The sequence below is a fragment of the Meriones unguiculatus genome, chromosome 11 (assembly GCF_030254825.1).
Source record: "Meriones unguiculatus strain TT.TT164.6M chromosome 11, Bangor_MerUng_6.1, whole genome shotgun sequence".
Classification (NCBI taxonomy): Eukaryota; Metazoa; Chordata; class Mammalia; order Rodentia; family Muridae; genus Meriones; species Meriones unguiculatus.
The window spans coordinates 71,511,097-71,530,098 of NC_083359.1; the positions used below are offsets into that span (position 1 = coordinate 71,511,097).

A 19,002-nucleotide genomic window follows, 5' to 3' on the forward strand; every position below is an offset into this window, starting at 1 on the left:
TCCAAGACATGATTGCTAACATCAGAAGTGATAAATGTTGACACTACTGTGAACCTCCCTGCCCTCCCTCCTGCCATCCCAAGTGTGCTTTTTTCACAGAAGATTGTGATTTAAAGTGAGAAAAGGGCAAAGAACTGTAAAGGTAAAATAGGAATAAAAGGACAATACTGACAAGCGGGATTAGGCAGCATAGACAAAAGCATAATATTCAACCAACTAACGCAGGGGATGTGACTAATTTTGAAGACATTGCCAATGTTGTCTCAGCTCTACTAATGCCATTAGAGTGTGGCCCCATTCTTCTTAGTTCTAATATCCACTAACCTCACTGACAGCTTGGGCTCAGACCTCACATTCTTTCTTACTATTTTGAGTTTAGTTTAGTTGAGTTTTGGAACATTTTGAGTGAAAATTTGGTCCTGTGCTGGGCCACTTCAATGCCATCCAGTTCTCCCTATTGCATAGATAATAATCTCTGAGCCCTCCCCCTCCCCCCACAGGCCCTGTCTTCCCTATCCTAGCCTTGAGTGTGCATTGAGTTAATAATATTCATTGGCAATATTGGACCTATTCTAGACAGTCTCCACCCAAGATTCCTTCTGCCTGCTCTCGGCCATGCAGCGTCACTCTGCAGATGTGCTGTGATGACCTAGGACACTCTGTTCTTCTCCATGGCTCCTGGGTCATGACCCCTTCTCTGACACAAGCCATAGAGACTAAAATTTCCCACCCTCAGAGCAGATCACAGAAACTTAATTCTACCCTTTGGTCATCAAGAAATTCTTTGATCAGCCAGTCCAGTACAATAGCTAGTCCTAAGATACAAATGATTCCAGAACAGACTTGCCTCACACTCTGGAGGAACAATTATGTCCAGATAAGGAAAAAAAATAAAACAAAACACTTAAGGAGACAAGCCTTGATGGATTCCAGTTCTATCTTCAGGAGACATGATGTAGTCTCCACAAAAGCCCCAAAGGACATGACAGGAAAAGCCATCAGAGTACTGAGCTAAAAAGGTTCCCAAAGGGTGATGCCTGGAGAAACCAGGGAACTCTGCTCTTTCCCTCCTCTTCCACATGCCTGGTTCTGTCTCTCTCCATCTGTCTGTCTCTTTATCTCTGTCTCTCTCTTTCTCTTTCTTCCTCTCTCGCTCCCTCCACCCCCATTTTAGAGATAGTCTCTCTACATAGTCCTGGATTTTTTGGAATCCACTATTTTGGAATTAAAGGCATTTGCCACCATGGTGCTGTAGCTCTTTATTTAAGTGTCTTACAGATATTTCCATAATAAAGTGATAACTGTAAGAATTTCCCCGAGCTCCATGAGTTACTCTCCAGGCAAATGAACTGAATGCTGGGAGTGGACTAAGCAAGCACTAGTTATTAATCAGTTGTTCCGAAGCCCAGGTTAAAAAGCTGCAGCTTGCAGTTTTTCTTGGAAACTCAGTCCTGCATGATGTAAAATTAGCTACAGGTAGAGAATGTCACACTGAATTGAGTCGGAAGACATACTGCTGATTTCTACTTTAGAATCAATTGCTTACTTGCTGGTGTCAGAAGTCTTCTGCTGAGTCATATGAGAGCAAAGGAAAAACAGTTGGGAGAGGTGTTTCTAAAACGTGCAGAAGGATGTTGTCTGCGTATCCCACCACTTTAAATTTTGCTTTTGTTCTTTCTCCAACACTTCTGAGAGTTCCCAGACTATGGCAATACTCATGCACTTACAAATTCACAGTCATCATATTTATACACTTTCCTTTGTACTCCACACCCGAGAGCTTTGCCTTCTCAGAAGAACAAGGAAAAGTGTGTTGCGCACAGCGAAGGAGACGGCCAACAAGTTAATGCCACATGATCCTCAGGCTGCTGTCCTGCACCAGTTTCTATAGCTATCCCATACATAACAAACACTCAGGGGCAGAAGAATTCCAGTCACTGCATTTTTTTTAATCCTATAAGCACTGTACCTCACAGAGGCAGCCTGTTTGAAGTCCCGACTCGGTGCTCTTTCCAAATAGGATGAAATGGGACTTCGAGTTCCACAGAGCTATGTAACAAGACTGTCATTTGACTGCAGTTGCTTTCAGCTAATGTAAAGCCAAAGTGAAGGGCTGTTCTGACAGATGGCAGCATCAGAATGGTTCAAACTGCTGTCACTCGCAGATAATCGGTTAAGGAGGGAACACCCCTGGCTTGTCAAGGAATCAGGCAACTTAACAGTAAGTCCCCCCACCTCCTGAGACATGTAGACTCCCCATCTCCAGCCACACAACAAATCAAGTACTCACGCATATCACCAAAGGTCCCCTTGGTCACTTTGGTGGCACGTAGAACCACTACTGTAAATTTATGGGAATACTGGTGTTCCACCTAAAAGAAAAAAAAAGGGGGGGGGGTAAGATCATTTAAATAATAACAGTAAGGATGATTATTATGAAATAAAATAATGTTTAAAATAAGCATTCCCTAAGGAATCTCCTGTTTTTCGCCGAGACAGATTAAAACTATGCTCCATGAAAGTCAGTACACACGTACCAGAAACATCTGTGACCCTAGGGTTGTTCCTCTCCCAACTCTCTCTTGTCTCCCACCACAGACTCATTGAGGAGTCTAGCTCCTGCTTGAAGGTGAGAAGAACAGGAGAATGTCTTTGCTGCTCGGTGGGCGTGGGGGCGGATGTAAATCAGCTGGCAGGCACCTAGAACAATTGGGCTTTGTACTCTGACTAGGGAGTGTGGCTTAGAGAAGTGAACCCAGAACAAGAAGCTTAAGTCACTCAGGCTTGTTGGCATTTCTTGCTACTACTCAGAGCCCACGAGAAGTCTTCTGAACCTCCGAAGGCAGCTTTGGACCCTAGGCAATCACAGGTGAGCTACTTTTATTGACTTAAATGTATTTGTTAAAAACCGATGCTCAGCAAGGTTGCTTTTCTAATAGCCTGAAAGTCTGCACACATATAATAAAATTAACAGGGTGGAGGGTTGTTAAACACCCTGCCTAAATGGAAACCAGATATGAAACACCCTTACTCACTAAAACAAATAGGGAAGTGGGGATTTACACAGTTTAAAGAGCAAAATATGTCAAGTGCACAGTTTTGTTGTTGTTTTCTGTCTTGTGTTTCAAGCTTAGAGAAGTCTACTTCAGTAATGTTTCTGCACCTGCCTAGCAAGGTAAAATGTCTGCAGTTACTTAAAAAGAAGCTGGGGCCTCGGCAGTGATGAGTGCTAGTTGCAATTCCCAACACCCACATAGCAGCTGCCTGTAATTCCAGTTCTGGTAGATCTGCTGCCTTCGCCTCTGGAGCACATGTATGCAATGTGGTGCACATACATACATGCAGGCAAGTCACTGAAGTGCATAAGACAAATAAGTCATTTTTTTATTTAAATTTCAAAAAAAAACTGAGACAATGGTAATACTATGAAGAAGTGTTAATTTAAAGGCAAACGGCACAAAATATAAATAGGGCAGACTCATACGGGTTAACAGGGTTCTCATGGAGCTCAGGTGGCCTCGAGCCTTCTGAGGCTCACCATGAACTTGAATCCTGGTCCTCCAGCCTCTGCCAATAAAATAGCTACAGGACTGTGTGCCTCCACTAGCTCACTTAGCTCACTGTCAGCTGTGCCGAAGATCACATCATTTAACTTAAATAAACACACAAGTGACGTGTTTCATCATGGCATTCTTCTACACACCTGTCATGATATTCTGTTCTAACTCACTTTCCTCTCCCACAGCTCTCTCCCTCTGCGCCATGAGCCTCTGCCTGGGCCCCCTCCTTTCTCTACCAGTGTCCTCCCCTGAGTCACATCACACACACCACCACCCTCTCCTTCCACTTCCCTCATGAGTTCTTCATCCTCTGATAAATTCCATTCTACTTTGATGCCCCCCTCACACATATACACGCACTCATGTAATTTTTCTTGGTCTGGGTTATTGCACATAACATAGTTATTTTCAGCTTCCCAGCAAAGGTCGTTACTTCATTTTATGCCCAAATAAAACCTTTATATACATACATACATACATATATATTAGTATCACAATTTACTCATTCATCCGTTGATGGAGATCACATGGTTGCCTCCATTTCCTTGCCATTGTGAAGGATATAGTGTATGTTCAATAGTTCTGTGGTAAGACTTACAGTTCTTCAGATATATGCTCAGCCATGAGAGAGCTGAGTCATATGATAGTGCTGTTTTTTTTTCGTTTTTTGTTTTTTTTGTTGTTGTTTTTTTTTTTTTTTAGCTTTCTGAGGAGTCTCCAAACTGACTTCCACATGAGTGACACCAGCTTATACTCCCTTCAGTAGTGATTCAAGGTTGTTGTTTGTCCACATTCATGCCTGTTACCATAGCTATAAGCTAAGAATGTTGAATACATTTTCCAGCTTTATTGGCCATTTCTTCCTCCCACCCCTCATGTGTGTGAGTGTGAGTGTGTGTGTGTGTGTGTGTGTGTGTGTGTGTATGTGTGTGACAAATATAGATTTAGTTTCATTTTTCTCAGGAGGATATTCTGTTTTCCCAGCAACATTTTTTAAAAATGGTTGTCATTTCTCTGGTGTGCATTAAAATTAGCTGGCATTAGTTATATGGAGTAAGCCTACTATAAATGTAAAAATATAGTGAAAAATATGCCAGGCAGCCATTAATCAAAAGAAAACTAGTTTGCTACATATGTTTCAAACAGACAAAACATTTAGGCATGAAAAATGATCAGGAATAAAGAGGAGAAATACTTAAGATGAATGAGTAAATTCTTCAAAAAGATGTAATAATCCTTAATATATGGGTATCAAGTAACATATCATGAACACATGAAGGAAAATGTAATACGTAACAGCAAGAAGAAAAGAAAAATCTCACAGCTGGAGATTTTAATGGTCTGCTACCAGTAATAAATACAGCAAGCACAAAAGACATAAAGGCACAGTTACCTCAAAGTCAATCAAATCACTGTGTATAATAAACATCTACAGATTATGTCATCTAGTATCAGGACATACATTCTTTTCAATCTCACATGGCACATTCACCAAAATAAACTACACTGTGAACAATAAGCACTCCTTAACTTATTTCAAATATAGAAATAAAACAATGTTTTCAGAACACATGGAATTAAATAAACTAAAAATTAAGAAAGAATATTTATTAAGTCCCTCAAATACACAGACATAACCAACTACTCAAGTGTACAAATAACAGGTGTGGAAAAAAAAATAATAAAAGAAAGTCACAAATACCAGCAATTAAAAGAAAATTAAAATACAACTTTGGAAAACTTGTGGACTGCAATGAAAACAGTGCTTAGAGAGAAATTTATAGTATCTAATTCTTTAACTAGAAAGAAGAAAATTGAAAATGAACAAACTAAGCTCCCACCCTAAGAAACACAAAAATAAACAAGTTAAAATACAAAATAAGCAAAAAATAGTAAAGTGAGAGCAGATATCAATAAAATTAAAAATGCAAAATGAATAGGGAAAAACAATGACACAAAAATGCCCTTCTTTAAAAGGACCAGGCATGGTGCTGTTTGTTTTTAATCGCGGCATTCAGGGGCTGAGGCGGGGAGATTTCTGTGAGTTCAAAGGAAGAGTTCCAGGCCAACCAGGGCTACATAGTAAGATACTATCTCAAAAAAAAAAAAGTAAATAAATAAAATAGAATAGCATACAATCAGTAAACCTTCAACCAGGGCATTTTAGAAACAAGAAAATGGGTTATTTAATTTCAGAAATCAAAAGGCAGCAACACTATGATGTCAGGCACAACAAAATGACAATAAAAGGAATTAAAAAAAACTCTGTTTCAAAATTGACAAAATATTATATATCTATATGAGTGAGTATATACCATGTGCATCTTTCTGCTGGGAGAGCTCACTCAGGATGATCTTTTCCAGATCCCACCATTTACCTGCAAATTTCATGATTTCCTTGTTTTTTATTGCTGAGTAATATTCCACTGTGTAGATATACCACAATTTGTGCATCCATTCTTCAGTTGAGGGGCATATGGGCTGTTTCCAGCTTCTGGCTATTACAAATAAGGCTGCTGCAAACATGGTTGAGCAAATGCCCTTACTGTATACTTGAGACTCGCTTGGGTATATGCCTAGGAGTGGTATAGCTGGATCTTGAGGAAGCACTATTCCTAGTTGTCTGAGAAAGCACCAGATTGATTTCCAAAGTGGTTGCACAAGTTTACATTCCCACCAGCAGTGGAGGAGGGTTCCCCTTTCTCCACAGCCTTTCCAGCATGTGTTGTCTCTTGAGGTTTTGATCTTGGCCATTCTGATGGGTATAAGGTGAAATCTTAGGGTCGTTTTGATTTGCATTTCCTTGATGGCTAATGAGGTTGAGCATTTCTTTAAGTGTTTCTCTGCCATTCAATGTTCCTCTATTGAGAATTCTCTGTTTAGCCCTGTACTCCATTTTTTAATTGGATTACTTGATTTGTTGCTGTTTAACTTCTTTAGTTCTTTATATATACTGGATATTAGTCCTCTTTTAGATATAGGGTTGGTGAAGATCCTTTCCCAATCTGTAGGCTGTTGTTTTGTTCTGATGACAGTGTCCTTTGCTTTACAGAGCTTTTCAGTTTCATGAGGTCCCATTTATTGATTGTTGCTCTTAGAGCCTTTACTGTTGGTGTTCTGTTCAGGAAGTTTTCTCCTGTGCCAATGAGCTCAAGGCTCTTACCCACTTTTTCTTCTAAGCGGTTTAGTGTGTCTGGTTTTATATTAAGGTCTTTGATCCACTTGGACTTTAGTTTTGTGCAGGGTGATAAGTATGGGTCTATTTGCATTTTTCTACATGTAGACATCCAGTTGGAACAGCACCATTTGTTGAAAATGCTGTCTTTTTTCCATTGAATGGTTTTGGCATCTTTGTCAAAAATCAGGTGTTCATAAGTGTGTGGATTTATGTCAGGGTCTTCTATTCGATTCCATTGATCCACCAGTCTGTTTCTATGCCAGTACCATGCAGCTTTTAGTATTGTTGCTCTATAGTACAGCTTGAGATCAGGAATGGAGATACCTCCTGAAGATCTTTTACTGTAGAGAATTGTTTTAGCAATTCTGGGTTTCTTGTTGTTCCACATGAAGGTGAGAATTTTTCTTTCAAGGTCTGTAAAGAATTGTGTTGGTAATTTGTATGCCTAAAGAAACTAATCAAGAGGGAGGACTCTTGCTAAAATACTCAATTCCTATACAGAAAGGGAAAGAGGATGGACATCAGAAGAAGGAGAAAAGAGGGAACAAGTCAGGAGCCTGACACAGAGGACCTCTGAAAGGCTCTGCCCTGCAGACTATCAATGAAGATTCTGAGACTTATGGGCAACCTTTGGGCAGAGTGCAGGGACTCTTAGGAAAGAAGTGGGAAATATTAAGATCTGGAGAGGACAGGAACTCCACAAGGAGAGCAACAGAACCAAAAAATCTGAGCACAGGGGTCTTTCCTGAGACTGATACTCCAACCAAGGACTAGGCATGGAGATAACCTAAGACCCCTGCACAGATGTAGCCCATGGCAGTTCAATATCCAAGTGGGTTCCATTGTAATAGGAACAGGAACTGCCTCTGACATGAACTGATTGGCCTGATCTTTAATTACCTCCCCCTGAGGGGAAAGTAGCATTACCAGGCCACAGAAGAAGACAATGCAGCCACTCCTGATGAGACTTAATTGTCTAGGATATGAAGGAAGGATAAGAAGACCTCCCCTATCAGTGGACTTGGGGAGGGGCATGCATGCAGAGGGTGGAGGAAGGGAGGGATAGAGACAGGAGGAGGGAGGGAACCACAAGGATACAAAGTAAATAAAGTGTAATTAATAAAGAATTTAAAAAATTAACAAAATAGATAAACTGGAACAGTTCATTAAACAATCTACCAAAACTGAACATACTCAATAAATCCACATTTGCTAAAACAACACGAGTCAAGAACTGATAACTCTTTCCAAAGAGAAAGCATGTAATTTACATGGGCTCACATGAATTCTATACAATGAAAAATTACAACAGCTATGTTCAGTCTCTTCCGGAGGACAAAAACTTAATTCTTTGCTGGCAGCCACCACTACTCTAATTTCAAAACCAGACAAAAATATTATAACAAATGAAAATTACAGACTAATATCCCTCATGAAAAAATATTAGCAAATTTAGTCTAATGTCTAAAAAGAGTCGCAGGCCATGGCATTTGTCAGATGATAGATGGAACTAGAAACCATTACATCAAGTAAAATAATCCAGCCTTCACAGGAAAAAATACATCTCTCATTTGCATAATTTAGACTTAAAAATTCATATGTGACATATATAGATGTATGCTTTAATCTATCTGTGTGTTAAAATCATATATTTAGACAAAAGATGAAAAGATAAAAGAAAAGAATATTAAGAAAAGAGAGAAAGATGAGGCTAATGGGATATAGACGACATGAAAGCAGAAGAGGGGGATATCTTGGGAAAAGAATAACCAGCCAGAGGTAGGGAAAGAGAAAGAAGAATACCAAGGAAGCAGAACAATTAAAAAGAAAGTATAATGCTCGGTGTGGAAGGCAAGTCCATAAGAAGCAAACGTATGCTTCAACCTAAAAGAAACTTAAATAAAATATAAAATTATTTTAAAAATACCCTGTCATAGAGAGGGGATGAGGGAGGGAGGGGGGATTGGGAGGGCTTCGTCTGGGATACAAAGTAAATAACCTGTGATTGATATTAAAAAAAAATAAAAATTAATACCACACAGTTTGAGGTGCTAAGCATGGTGGTACATATGCATAACCCCAGCATACCAATGGCAGCAGCACCAGTCAGATGCCAGTTTGAGCTAGACAGTAAGATTTTTCTCAGAAAATAAATAAAAAATAAATAGCAGAAATGTACACACACACACCCACACAAAACACCACCCCAAATTTACAGATCCAACACATACCAAAAATTATTTTTCAAGATTGATAAATGGATCTCAAAATGTATCAGCAAAAGATCCAGACTATCATATACAATGTTAAAGGAAAACATGGTGAACTAAAGAGCCCAGACTTCAGGATTTCCTGTGCTGCAGTAACCAATACAGTATGGTACTTGTGAAAGAATAGACAAGTGGACCAATGAAAGAGATTTTTCTTTTCATCAAATGCAGCTGAAACAACTAGGCATCTATATTGAAATGAAAACAAACCAAGACAGATAATACCTGGGCTCAAAATAAAATGAAAAATGCCTTGGAAAATCCAACTTCAGGTATGAGATTTTTCTACCTAAAAAAACTCAAAATTAAATATAGATGTATGCCTAGAACCCTAGCACACTAGAGAAGGAGACAGGAAAATAAGGAATTTAAGTCCATCCCTAGCTACAAAGTGAGCTTTAGAGTAAGCTAATCTTTAAGGGGTTCTACATTTAAAAGAAAAGAAAAAAAAGAATACACACATATATTTATTCTTACATGTAAGCTTGCTTACCTGCCAGGGATCTGTGTTTATTTATGTCTTTGAACATGTAATAGCATATGACTATTCAAAGTTCAAAATTTCCCTGTAATATGAAACTTATGAGCAATACCTTTATCTATTTCTAGTTTAACTTCTAAGTTGTTGCATGTATATTCACATCAAATGCTTCTTAATAAAGCACAGAAGAAAAATGTTATCACCACAAGGTCCTGTTGAGTGTGCATCAAATTCTAGGTATTCTACTAGGTGCTGCTTCTCAGACTTCCCAAGAGCCCTACTGTTGACAAGCATGAGACATTATTATAAATAACAGATCTTCAGTCCTCTTTCAGTAAGGTAAACAGGGTGGACATTGGAAGAGGGGGAAAACAGAAAACAGGACAGGAGCCTACCACAGAGGGCCTCTGAAAGACTCTACCCAGCAGGGTATTAACACAGATGCTGAGAATCATAGCCAAGCTTTGGGCAGAGTGCAGGGAATCTTATTAAAGAAGGGGGAGATAGACCTGAAGAGGATAGAAGCTCCACAAGAAGAGCAATAGAACCAAAAAATCTGAGTACAGGGGTCTTTTCTGAGACTGATACTCCAACCAAGGACCATGCATGGAGATTACCTAGAACCCCTGCACAGATGTAGCCAATGGCAGTTCAGTGTCCAAGTGGGTTCCCTAGTAAGGGGAACAGGGGCTATCTCTGACATGAACTCAGTAGCTGGCTTTTGGTCACTCCCCCTGAGCAGGGAGCAGCCTCACCAGGCCACAGAGGAAGACAATACAGCCAGTCCTGATGAGACCTGATAGGTTAGGGTCAGATGAAAGGGGAGGAGGACTGCCCCTATCAGTGGACTGAGGGAGGGGCATGGGAGGAGAAGAAAGAGGGAGGGTAGGGTTGGGAGGGGCAAAGGGAGGGGGCTATAGGTGGAATACAAAATGAATAAATTGTAATAATAAAAACATAATTTTAAGAAATAATTAAAGAATAGATCTTCCCCTACTAGGGTAGCCACATGAAGACCAGCCTGTCCACTGAGTAGATATCTGTTAGTAGATATCCATACATAGTCCTTGTTTGATGTCTCCATCTCCACCAGCACCTGTGGACCCAGGTCAGCTGGCTATGTTGGTCTTCTTGTGGAGCTCCTGTGTGGTCTGGGTCCTATTATCCTTCCTCCCACTCTTTCATAAGACTCTCTGTACTCTACCTAGTGTTTGGCTGTGAATGGGCTGTCTCTGACAAGGACTCTCTTACATGCTTTTTGATCACTTCTCCCCGGTGGGACTGCCTGGTTAGGCCACTGTTGTAGAGGATGTGCTTAGTTCTGATGAGCCTAGACGTGCTGGGATGAGTAGGGGGACTCCCCTTTTCTGAGAGGGAGAAGAGGAAGGATAAGGTGAAGAGCTAAGGAGAGTGAGTCAGGTGAAGACAAGGAAGGGGGCTATGATTGCCTATGATGCAAAGTAAAGCAAAATAAATAAATAACATATCTTATAAAATAATATGCTATTATATAATATGTAATATGTTATATAATAGCATATAATATGCTATATATTATTATAAATAATTGCTATAAATTATATTAGCTTTTAGTATCTTTATTTATTTATTTATTTATTTATTTATTTATGTGTATGTGTGAATATATGTGTATGGGGATGCTCAGAGAGGTCAAGAGAGAATGTTTGGTCCCTGGAACTGGAGTTAGAGAAGGTTATGAATTGCCCTGGTTGAATTCTAGTAACCAAACTCAAATACTCCAAAAGAGTAGCAAGTATTCTTGTCCACTGAACCATCTCTCCAGTTCCATGTATTAGTATTTATATTTAAAGGTCAATTAAAATGTAACTCTGAGAGGTTGAGTGATTTATTAGTAAGGTATGCACCTTACATGAATAGTAAACCATTTTTTTTAGATTCCAGTATGGCTGTCCCTATACATTCCTTGCTTGAATAGAGAATAAAGCCAAACCAATAGTAATTATGACTGTGTTCCCTTGCAAAAGTAGAGTAGATGGGTTTCTCTTTTAGAAACAAACAAACAAACCTGTAGTTGATCTACCTAGATATCTAGAACTTGATCTTACTCTGACCCTTGCAGCCCTTTTTTAAAATCTGTGATTATTTTCATCAGTCTCATTTCACCTTAATTACATGAATAAAAAAACTCTCCCAGGCTCCTCACAGGAAATAAGAACAAACTGATTTTCTTGATTTTTTCCAAGTCAACTTTGGACACACTTCATCTGTCTTACTGTTTCCTAAAAGTACTGTCGTAGTTTTCAGTGTCTCATTCTTACAGTTGTAAGCTTTAAGAAGGAAGTAACTATAAAGCAAGCCCAGCTTACATTCTTGGAAAAGGGTGTTCATTTTCAATAAATGATTATCCATTGAATCTTCTGGGGATGTCTTGTCATGCATCCCAAAAACAATATCACATATCATTTCAAAGGAGCTTAGTCTGGGCTGGGTTCCAACCTGGAATGATAGACGGCTGCTTATGGCTTGGGGATGCCGCCAAAGGAAATGACACCTACTCCACAACTAACATTCTCCAAAAGAAGCCAGTGACTCAAGACAGTGCTAGGTGGTAGCTGGCAGGAAAAAAAAGATGCTGTAGTTCTATTGAGATGTCAAATCTAAGCTCCATCTTTTGACTTAGTCACCAAGATTAAGCCTTGCCTGCAGGTCTAGAATTACCTTACTTTGAGTATCTGTCTTCATCCTTAATCTTTTCCATAGTGAATTAAAATTTACCAAACAATAGGGGAAAAAAAAGCTAGTGTACTCAGTTGATTCTGTACACAATTATGTTGACACTGGTAACTAAGATGATTAACATTGAAAGAGTCAACCAAGTGAGATCAAGCCAGTGTGATGGTTTCCCTGCATTTAAACTTCTACTATTGAAAGATCTAAAGAAACTATCCTAAAACTAACCAGATGGAAAGGAAGACAGAGTGTACGTATAAACGGCACTTTCCTCTACCGCAATGCACTTTAACCAAAACCTAAACTGAAGGCTGCTAGTAGTACATTAAGGATGATGAAGGCAGGGAGTACAGTTAGGGTGGACAGAATCTTACTACTGTTCAGAGAGCTAATGATCTTTGATCAGCAAGTAGCAACAACAGATGACCTCAGAGCTTTAAAAAACAAACAAACAAACAAACAAACAAACAAAACAAAAAACTACCCTGATAGTAGTGTCACCTTTCTTGGTTATTGTCAGTTCACTTCCTGATGTGCAGTGTCACTGTAGGACATGTAGCTAGTGCGGGCACTTCTCTGTCACTTCTGTTCTTTGTAAAAGCATGATCAGCATAGCCTCTTTCTTCAGCAGCACACGTTCTCTCTCACATGGTGACACTAAAGAGCAACTGATAACTGGGACTGGGAAGGGCATGTGGGAAGGTTGGCAGAAGAGGAGTAGATGAATATGACCAATGCATGCTCTATGGATGTTTGGAAATACCATGCCAAACTGATTAAAATGTGCAATGAATGTGATGACTGAAGTGGGAAAAACTAAAATAAAAATCCCAGCACTTGAGAGACAGAAACAGACAGATTGTGAGTTCTACATCTGTCACAGCCTCACAGCTTAGGCTGAAGCCAGCCCAGGCTATATGAAGCTGTCTCAAGAGACAAAAAACAGAACAGAAACTACACAATCTGTACCACAGGGATAACGTATAAAGTCTTCCCATGCACTGGCATTACATTTTAATGCCATCCAGGCCATCCAGAAAACAAGCACCATGACACTAGGATTAAGTTGGTACCAGACTATCAGTTTCTCTAAACATCTGTTGTGTGACAAAATGTTTTCTGGGGAGACACAACACACACACACACACACACACACACACACACACACACACTCACACTCATCTACTCACCCCAGATAGGAAGTCTAAGACAGACCAAAGTACAGATGCTGACACAGTCCAACTTGATGAACCAATGAGTTTTACTGGAGTTACTTACAGGAATATGGGTGAGGGGTGACTTACACGAGCAGAAATGTACCAAAACTAGCTGCATCACCAAAGCCCACCCCAGCGTGGGTGACAGCTCACAAAGCTGGGAACCTGGAGCACATTGCACAACCTGTAGGCAGCTCAGCAGGTTGGAGAGTTCCTTTCCCAAATGACTCTGGTCTTAAACCTCTTTCCAGGCAGCTGGGCGGCTCTCCGCTCCTTCCAGGCAGCTTTTCTGATCTCAAAATTCTTTGCAGTCTGGATTACCTGAGAGGCTCTGTAGCTTTTATTGCTTACTCTGGCAGGGAGAAACTTAGCGAATTTTATCAGTGTTCTTTCTGGGGAGGGGCGTGTCTCAGTTGGTCTGAGCCTCTTTCAGGCAGCTGGGTTTAAGTTTCTGCTTATTCCAGGCAGCTGGCATGGTCTAGGAGTCTTCGCATCTTTTATTTCTTTCTTTGTCAGGGAAGAGCCAAGTGAACCTGATCATTTTTAGGGACTTCCTGAAGCTATTTGAGTTGTTTACCTTCCTGCTTAAGGAGCATCCCTATGGGATGGAATGTTTCAATCTTGGAGGAAACTGTCAAACACCAGCCTCTGAAAAGAACAAACCAAGTTCTGTCCTCAAGGAATTATATTTCTCTACAGGTAAATTTCTTCGTGATACTCAGCACAAATTCTGAGGTGGTTAGTAGCATGAAGAAGTAATACACCAAGACAATGAACCAAAGATGGACTCATTTATACACTAGCCATACTATATAACTCCTAAAAAACAAAAAACAAACAAACAAAAACAAAACTCAAGAAGTGGAAGTCCATAGGAATATGACCACATGAGATGGAACTCCCAAAACTGGATGAGATTTTATAAAGAAGTTAGCAGAAATTTAAGAAGTGAAAGACAGAAGTTGATAGTGTCAGCCTGGCCAGATAGTTCAATGGTTAAGAAGGTGTTCTGCTCTTGCAGAGGATAAGAATTACGTTCCCAGCTGTGACATCAGAGGGCTCACTAGCACCTTTAACACCAGGTCCAGGTGACTGGCCACCTTTGGCCATCTTAGATACCTGACTCAAATTCACATACAAACACAGACACCCCCATGATTAAAAATAAGTATCTTTAAAAAAAAAAAAATCTTGGTAACCTATGGGTTTCTGAAGTATTTTACGGTATAAAAACAGAAATATGAATATGACTCGTAATTTCTAGACTTTGCTTCTAAGTGCAGGCTTGTGCCCAGACATGGACACAAGGGTCGAATCATCACCTTGAGTGGATCATGTGACAAATTAAAGGCTAGCCTTCATTCCTGTGGATGTGGGCAGGAGCGTCTGCTGCTAATATGTGGTAGGAAAAAAGTGTGGATTTTATTTTATTTTATTTTTTAACTAAAAGGGTATGATTCATTTTCTGAGTAAAAGGATGGAAACTTTCATACAATTTGTTTTGCTTTGTTCTTTTTACACAGAGACTCACACTGTAGTCCAGGCTGTCCAGGAACTACGTGGTCCAAGCTAGCCTTGAACTCACAGCATCCTCTTGTCTCTCATCCTCCCTGGTGTTGAAATTACAGGTGTGAGCCACCCTAATTAGTTTCGTCAGTGCTTTACTCTTGATCTCTCCTTATGAAGTTAATATTTCCATGGTAACAAAACAACAAAAAGCTACAACAAATTCCAAAGGCATGGATATCTTTAATATTGAAAACAACTCTGGGCTAATGGGAAGGTAGTTCCATCTCACATTTGTCTCTCCATGCTCTCCTGCCATCTAAGGGCAAGAGAGCTTGTTGGCTGCAAACACTGCATCATCCCATGGTAGTCTCCAACACAGAGGTGCAGTTTGAAAAACCCCATCCTTAGGCCTTAGGGCAGCCACCCTGTTAGCAGCTGGTGTCTGGCACCAATTGCTCATTATGGGCTCTCTGGCTTGTTCTATCTTCCCTTTCTGCTGATGTTACTCTAGACTAGAAGATTCAGTAACGTAGTTTTAAAAGATCTCTCTAGTCAGGTACTGTGGCATATGTCTGTAATCTCAGGGTGGCACACAGAGATGGCTGTCAGTTGAAGGCTAGCCTGGGCCACATAGTGAGCTGTGAGTCCACTTCAATCACACAGCAAGACTCCGACTCAAAAGCAATTGGTAGAGAATATCTTTCTATGAAAGCCATCAAGCATATTTTCATCTGCACACATGCACTCAGTTTTGCTAGGATACACACACATCACCAAGAAAATGAAGAAAACTATGAACTCATAGGATCCTCTTCATTTAAAAAAGCTATGCGAATGCATTAATTCCCAGCACTCCACACGCAGAGACCAACAGATAATCTGTGAATTCAAAGCCAGCCTAAACTACACAGTAGATTTCAGGCCTGCCAAAGCCACAATAGTGAAGACCCTGTTTCACATTTAAAAAAACAAAAAACAAAAACAAACAAATATGAATAAAAATAAAAGTGCTGTGCAGTTCGGGAAGTCAAGTAACACATTTATAGTCTGAGGTGTAGAATCAGGATTTAACAAAATACACATATGAAAGTAAGAGGGAGAACCTCCCACATGCTATATTTGTCCTTAACTCCCGTGATTTCGAAAGGAATTGCTGTACTGCAGCCATCCAAAAATGGCAATAAGTGATCAAATAAAAATTGTAATATGTAGGAATTTGTAAGTAGCAGGAACTAAAGGCACAAATACTTGAGTTGCAGACTGATCACAAGCTTAAGACCCTCACTTGTCTTTCTTCTTTATCTGATCCAGAAGCCAGATTCCATGGACGTCTGATTAAATTCTTTGAAAGTTATATAAAAACACCTGTCTCTCCAAAGATGATGGAATGAGAAATAAAAATTTAACCTGTATTCAAGATATGAGCTGGAAAGCTGGATCAGTTAAGAGTGTATAATAAATATCCTTGCTAATGACCAGAGTTCAGTTCCCAGCACCTGCTTTGGCAGCTCACACCTGTCTATACCACCAGCTCGAGGAAGATCTGATTCTTCTTGCGTCTATAGATACCTGCATTCATGTTCACATATATACATAAGTAAAATAAAAATAAGTCTCTTATAGAAGTAGTTTTTTAACTAGCTTCACTTTAATTTATAGAAACCCATAACCATGAAGAAAAGTAAAAAAAATTGTTTCAAAAAGCAAAGATTTTTCTCCACACGCATTTTTTGAACAAAAAGCTGATTGTTTGCTTTTTAAAAGATGAATGCTTTAAATATTAAAATATAAAGACATGCTAAACAAAGAACAAGGGTAGTAATAAAAGATGCAGTAAATTTAAAGCAACATTATCATAGATAAAAAGGACTCACTATATAATAATGCAGTATTAATTCAATAATACATATTATTAAATGATATATGTATCAGATTTATATATATACATATATATGCATTTGTATAAATCTGTTTATACATATATACATGTATATATATGTATAAATCTGTATATACATATATATGTATATATACACATATACACATGCATATAAATTTGTATATACATATAGATACATATATACATATATATAATATACATTATATATGTATAAATCTGTATACATATATATAATATACATTATATATATGTATAAATCTGTGTATATATGTATATATAGATTTATACACATGTGTATATATGTATTTTTGATATCTTAATGTTACAGTAAACTTTATTTTTTAATTAGTTTTTGTGATGGTTCAAATGAGAATGGCCCTCATTGGCTCATATTTTGGAATGCTTGGTCCCAGTTAGTGGAAAAGTGTAGGAAGGATTAGGAGATGTGACATTGTTGGAGGAGGTGTTTCGCTGGGGGTGAAATTTAGGTATGAAATTTCATAAAGTAAAATTTAGGTATGAAACATTTAACGTATTGATTATTTATCAAAATAGATGACATGCTAGATGATAAGCACATATAAACTTGTTTTAAAATGCTATGGAGTATATCCTGAACATTTGAGGTATAGCAATGGAAAAGAATTACCAAATGTTTAAAAATTTAGAAAGTCATATCAGCTGGGCACAGTGACACATGCTTCTAAGCTCAGCACTCTCAGAGGCAAGTGGATCTCTGTGAGTTCGAGGCCAGCCTCTCTCCAAAATGAGTCCAAGACATCTACATGCTCTATATATTAAAGAATAAATCACAATGAAAATTAAAAACATAATAAAATATGACATCTCAAAAATTACGAAATAAGAAATATGGTTTACAAACAATAGGATATTTAACATCCAGTAATCATATTGTAAGAAGGAAAGCTAGCAGCATTCACAGATCACAGAAATAGTTGAGCTAGAAATCTAAAAGAGTTCACAGGACTAGTAGAACTCCAGTGCGGTACTGGATCAACAACAATTATATTTTCATATGAAGACAGAAACTGTCTTGGTTACTGTTCTACTGCTATGAAGACACAGCATGACCAAGCCAACTCTTCTAAAGAACTCACTTAATTGGAAGCTTGCTTACAGTTTCAGAGCATGAGTCCATTATCATCTCAGCTAGAAGCATGGCAGCAGGGGGCAGTTGTGATGCTGAGAACTTACATCCTGATCCATAGGGAGCAGGCAGAGAGAACTTGTTTGAGCTTTGAAACCACCAGGTCACCCCCAGTGAAAAACTTCCTCCAAGAATACATCTCCTAATCCTTCCTACACTGTTCCACTAACTGGGACCAAGCATTCCAAAATATGAGCCAATGGTGGTTCTCATTTGAACCATCACAAAAACTAATTAAAAAATAAAATTTACAAATATAGTTACAATAAGACTAAGATATCAAAAATACATACATACATATGTGTATAAATCTGTATATATATGTTTATATCCACACATATGTATAAACATGACTATTCTTATATGTGCATATGTATATATAAAAATTCTTACAGAAAGCTACAACATATTACTGAGTTAATTAAAGATGATTTCAATAAATTTTGTTCTGGGTTAGTTTTGTGGGTTGCTAATAAATTGGAAACCTTAGTATTGTCACATATCACTTCTATCTTAATTGATACTATCTGTCAAGTCATTACAGGAGTGAAAGGAATGGGGTGTGTGTGTGTGTGTGTGTGTGTGTGTGTGTAGATGTTCACATGAGTTTACAAATGATTCCAAAATTTATATGAAGATTTAAAAGTAAAATTAATCAATAACCATCTTTAGTTTTGGAGAAGAAATAGAGAACTTTATGATACTATATATACACATTTCAAATCTTTGCAATTAGTGCAATTTGGTACTGGGACAAACACGGACTAATAGACCATTATGAATAAAAAATAAATCAAGTCATACATATGTAAGTATCTAAAGTATAGCAAATCTCTACTGCTGTATAGAATGGTTATCAGTAGAATGCATAGTTTACAATCTACTCAATTAATGAAATAATGTGCCAATATATGCATGTGGAATTTTATTTACAACAACATGAATGAATTTCTAAAACATAATTTTGAAGCTAGATTTTTAGAGAAATGTAGGATAAAATAACATAT

General features: G+C 38.5%; 1 protein-coding gene and 1 long non-coding RNA gene across 4 annotated transcripts in view; one reads left to right on the top strand and one right to left on the bottom strand.

Moving 5' to 3' along the window:
• Positions 1-19,002, bottom strand: part of Pla2g4a (phospholipase A2 group IVA) — a 145,123-nt gene that overhangs the window by 101,396 nt on the left and 24,725 nt on the right. The window contains exons 1-2 of one of the 2 annotated variants that reach the window (XM_060364423.1): positions 2,538-2,722; positions 2,291-2,372 (exon numbers count right to left, since the gene is read on the bottom strand). In XM_060364423.1, coding sequence (XP_060220406.1) covers positions 2,291-2,372; positions 2,538-2,546 — 91 coding nt within the window. In that variant the 5' untranslated portion in view covers positions 2,547-2,722. Of the gene's footprint in view, positions 1-2,290; positions 2,373-2,537; positions 2,723-19,002 lie in introns of those variants that run through there. The other variant, XM_021645437.2, reaches the window with a different exon arrangement.
• LOC132646369 (uncharacterized) overlaps positions 2,731-19,002 on the top strand; it is a 34,845-nt gene continuing 18,573 nt past the window's right edge. The window contains exon 1 of one of the 2 annotated variants that reach the window (XR_009584585.1): positions 2,731-2,869. This is a non-coding gene — a long non-coding RNA (uncharacterized LOC132646369). The remainder of the gene's footprint in view (positions 2,870-19,002) is intronic. The other variant, XR_009584584.1, reaches the window with a different exon arrangement.